Source organism: Ammodytes marinus, assembly GCF_949987685.1.
Source record: "Ammodytes marinus genome assembly, chromosome: 5".
NCBI classification, from domain to species: Eukaryota; Metazoa; Chordata; class Actinopteri; order Uranoscopiformes; family Ammodytidae; genus Ammodytes; species Ammodytes marinus.
The window spans coordinates 7,937,676-7,941,080 of record NC_137234.1 but is presented as its reverse complement, the minus strand read 5'-3'; the positions used below and the strand labels follow the sequence as shown (position 1 = coordinate 7,941,080).

Here is a 3,405-nt window from a genome sequence, read left to right as displayed (position 1 = left end):
TGCAGTAAAGGTCCATGGGTCGGATTTGAACCCGCAACCACTGCAGCAAGGCCTCTGCAAATATGGTACATGCTCTATCCACTACGCCACCAGAGCGCCCTCAGAATGCTCTTCCTTTTAAGTGCTCTATCCCACAGACACACAGACCTTCGCCGGTAATATCTTTAGTTCATCCAAAGTGTTAAAAGACGGAAAAATCCTCTCTGTGAAAGTGTGTGTGAAGGTGTGTATGTGTGTGTTAGTGTGAGCATCGTAGAATGCCAGCTTTCCTCCGTCCCAGTCCAGAATCACTCTGATCTTATGGAACGTTTTCTGCACTGTGAGATCAATGGACGGAGCTGGTGGTGCCTCTGCTGAGTATTCACCCTCGTCAAACACTATCCCCCAGTAACCAGACCACCTCCGGGTTTGGGTTTTCTGGACAGGCTCTGCTAACACCCCTAGTTCCCAATACTCACTGTCTCCAACCTGGACGTCCCAGCTGTGAGTCCCTGAGATAAAACCTTCCGAGCCCCTCACACAACAGTAGGAATCAAACCTCTCTGGATTTTCAGGAAGCATTTGTTCCTCTTTTCCAAACCTCAAAGTGGTCAGATCTTTGGACAGGATGAGATATGTGTCGGCTGTGTTTGGGTCTAGAACCAGAGGAGTGTAGGAGACCATGTCCTTCAACATCTTGGTCCAGATGTTGAAGGACAGGTTGCCCAGGTGTTTGGCCTCGTCTATCAGAGCTCCCGAGAGCAGCTGTGGATCATCCAGTAGCGCCCCCTGTTGAACTATTCCCACTGCAGCCTTGTAGGTCTGTAGAAATGTGATGTCTTCGGCTCTCAGCTGCTCCTCTGTGGCTCTGACTGTGTCTGAAAGAGCTGCTATCACTCTGCTCAGAGCCTCCATCTTCTCCTGTATCATCTGACTCTTCTGCCCGAATTCCTCCCTCAAGGCAGTCATCCTGGCCTCCTCTTCTTCAACTAGAAACCAGTGAAGCTTCTTAAACTTCTTCCTAATCTGCGTCTCTGTGCGTCGGGCCTGGACCTTCATGTGTTCCATCGTTTGATCCGACTTCTCTTTAACTTGTTCAAAAAGCTCCAACTTCTCCTGTAAGGGCTTCAGAGTTTCCTCGAGTTCCTGCTTGCGTTGTCTTGACAATTCATCGATGGGCCTGAATCTGTGATCGCTGTGGTTTTCTGAATCTCTACAGACGAGACAAACTGGCAGCTGATGGTCCAGACAGAAGAATTCGACTTTCTCAGAATGCGGAATGCAGAATCTAGCCTCCGAAGCTTCCGGATCTCTCTCCAGTAAGAAGGCTTCACACAGGTTCTTTAAGGCCAGGTTTGAAGATGGTTCCATTGAAGATATTCTCTTACAAACTGGACACTCGTGGGATGGTTTTTCTCTCCACCAGTTATTCAGACAGTCTTTACAGGAGCTGTGGCTACATGACAGAACAACGGGATCTCTGAAGACTTCATGACACACCGGACAGCAGAGATCCTCCTCTGACCTGGAAGCCATTTTGTCTGTAACACAGCAGACAGCGTGTTAAAAATCAGATTCCTTCCTCCCTGCTCAGTTCTCTCTAACTTTGAAATCCAATTTGTTTTTATTCTATAGCTCAATATCACACATAGGCATTTGCCTCAATAGGCTTCACATTGCGTAAGTACACAATATGACACCCTCTTCCATAGACCCTTAATTCGATTAGAGTGCTCTTCAGTAAACGTTCCACACACTGGGGGTGCTCGTGGTTTAGCAGTTGGAAGCTCAGTCCTCTTCACAGAAGACCACAGATTTGAATCCCGCCCGGGTCGTTCTCAGCATGTCATTCCCCTCTCTGTCCCATTTTATTTCTGTCTCCCCAAAAAACATCTAATAAAGCAAAAATTCCCCAAAATAATCTTTAAAAAAAAATAAGTCCCACACTCTGCAGTTATACATTGCTCAGGTGAAGTCCCAGCTCTGTAATAAAGGTAACTTTCTTACCGTCTGTCTGTCCGTACGTGTGTGCGTCTGTCCTCGGCCAGCGCTGGATAGTCAATGCATTGCTTTTCATCTTGACTGAGTTGTTATTAAGGCTTTTCTGTTTAATCAGCTTCACACAGACTCTGTTGCTGCAAAGAGACAGTTTGATGTTGTACACGTCTAGCGGTTATCTTTTCAAAGCTTCTGCGAGCGACTGCTGTTTATCAGATGGTCGTTTGGTTTTTCTCTTTCTGACTTCAGACACGGTACTAAAAACACAGATCCTCCCGCCGGAGTTAAAAATATTAAAGATATTGTTTTGACATTTTTTGAGTTTTAGTTGATAGTACAGAGTTGAAATGGGGAGACAGAGAGAGGGGGGAGGACCTGCAGTGGGGGTCCACGGGTTGGATTTGGACCAGCGACCACTGCAAAGAAGGCCGGAGCCAGTATGGTACGCGCTCTATCACGTACCTGTCTGTCTGTCTGTCTGTCTGTCTGTCTGTTTGTCTGCATGTCTGTCTGTCTGTCTTTCTGTCTGTCTGTCTTTCTGTCTGTCTGTCTGTCGTCAATAAAAACACCTCTAACCTGTTATTCTTGCCTGGTCTTTGGACTATATTGAGTGCATAAACACAGCGGCCATTCCCTGTGTTAGTGAACAGGGGAGGAAGTCCATTAGCTAACAGCGGGGGCCACACCGGATGGCAGAGCTCTGGCACTCGATGAAAGCTGGAGGCGCATGGAGCCGACTGAGGCTTGTAAATATTTTAGTGTGTTTAATGTGATGTTGGGTGACACACAAAAACACACACTAACTGGCACGCACACACAGGCATAAACGCACGCATGCACACACACAGACAAAGGCACACACACACATAAACAGGCAGAAAAACACGCATGCACACACACACACACACAGTTACACACAGACAGACACGCACACACACACATACACATGCACAAACACACACACACACACACACACTCACACACACACACACACGCACACACACACACACACACACACACACACACACACACACACACACACACACCGGGAGGAACCCAGAGGCACACCCTCTTTGTCCTTTCTGAAGGAGAAAGGTCACAGGTCAGGGTCAGATACACAATAGCACCTCTGGAGCTGGCGGGAGGTTCAGCGACTTCAGACTTTAACCCTTTGATGCACAAAATAGGTCAAACGTGACCCATCTGAGTTTATATTTTCCATATATTTTCAATGAATTAATCTCTCTTTTTTTATCGTTCCTATCGCACCGTTTCAAATCTGATGTATGTCTTGCATATATCAGAACTGACAATAAAAAACTTTGACATTTGACTTTGACTTGACCTTATCATCCAGTATCCAGTATTAACTTACTTGTTTTTGATCATTATTCAAGCAAATACAAATGGACGTAAACAATATTGGAT

The 3,405-nt window shown here is 46.3% G+C and overlaps 1 protein-coding gene across 1 annotated transcript; it reads right to left on the bottom strand.

The window, feature by feature from the left end:
• Positions 1–126: 126 nt before the first annotated feature.
• Positions 127–1,515, bottom strand: LOC307251203 (nuclear factor 7, ovary-like; the record flags this gene model as incomplete). Its single annotated transcript, XM_080028524.1, has 2 exons — positions 127–635; positions 915–1,515. The coding sequence occupies 2 exons, from the start codon at positions 1,513–1,515 to the stop codon at positions 127–129; spliced, it is 1,110 nt and encodes a 369-aa protein (XP_079884650.1).
• Positions 1,516–3,405: the final 1,890 nt, after the last annotated feature.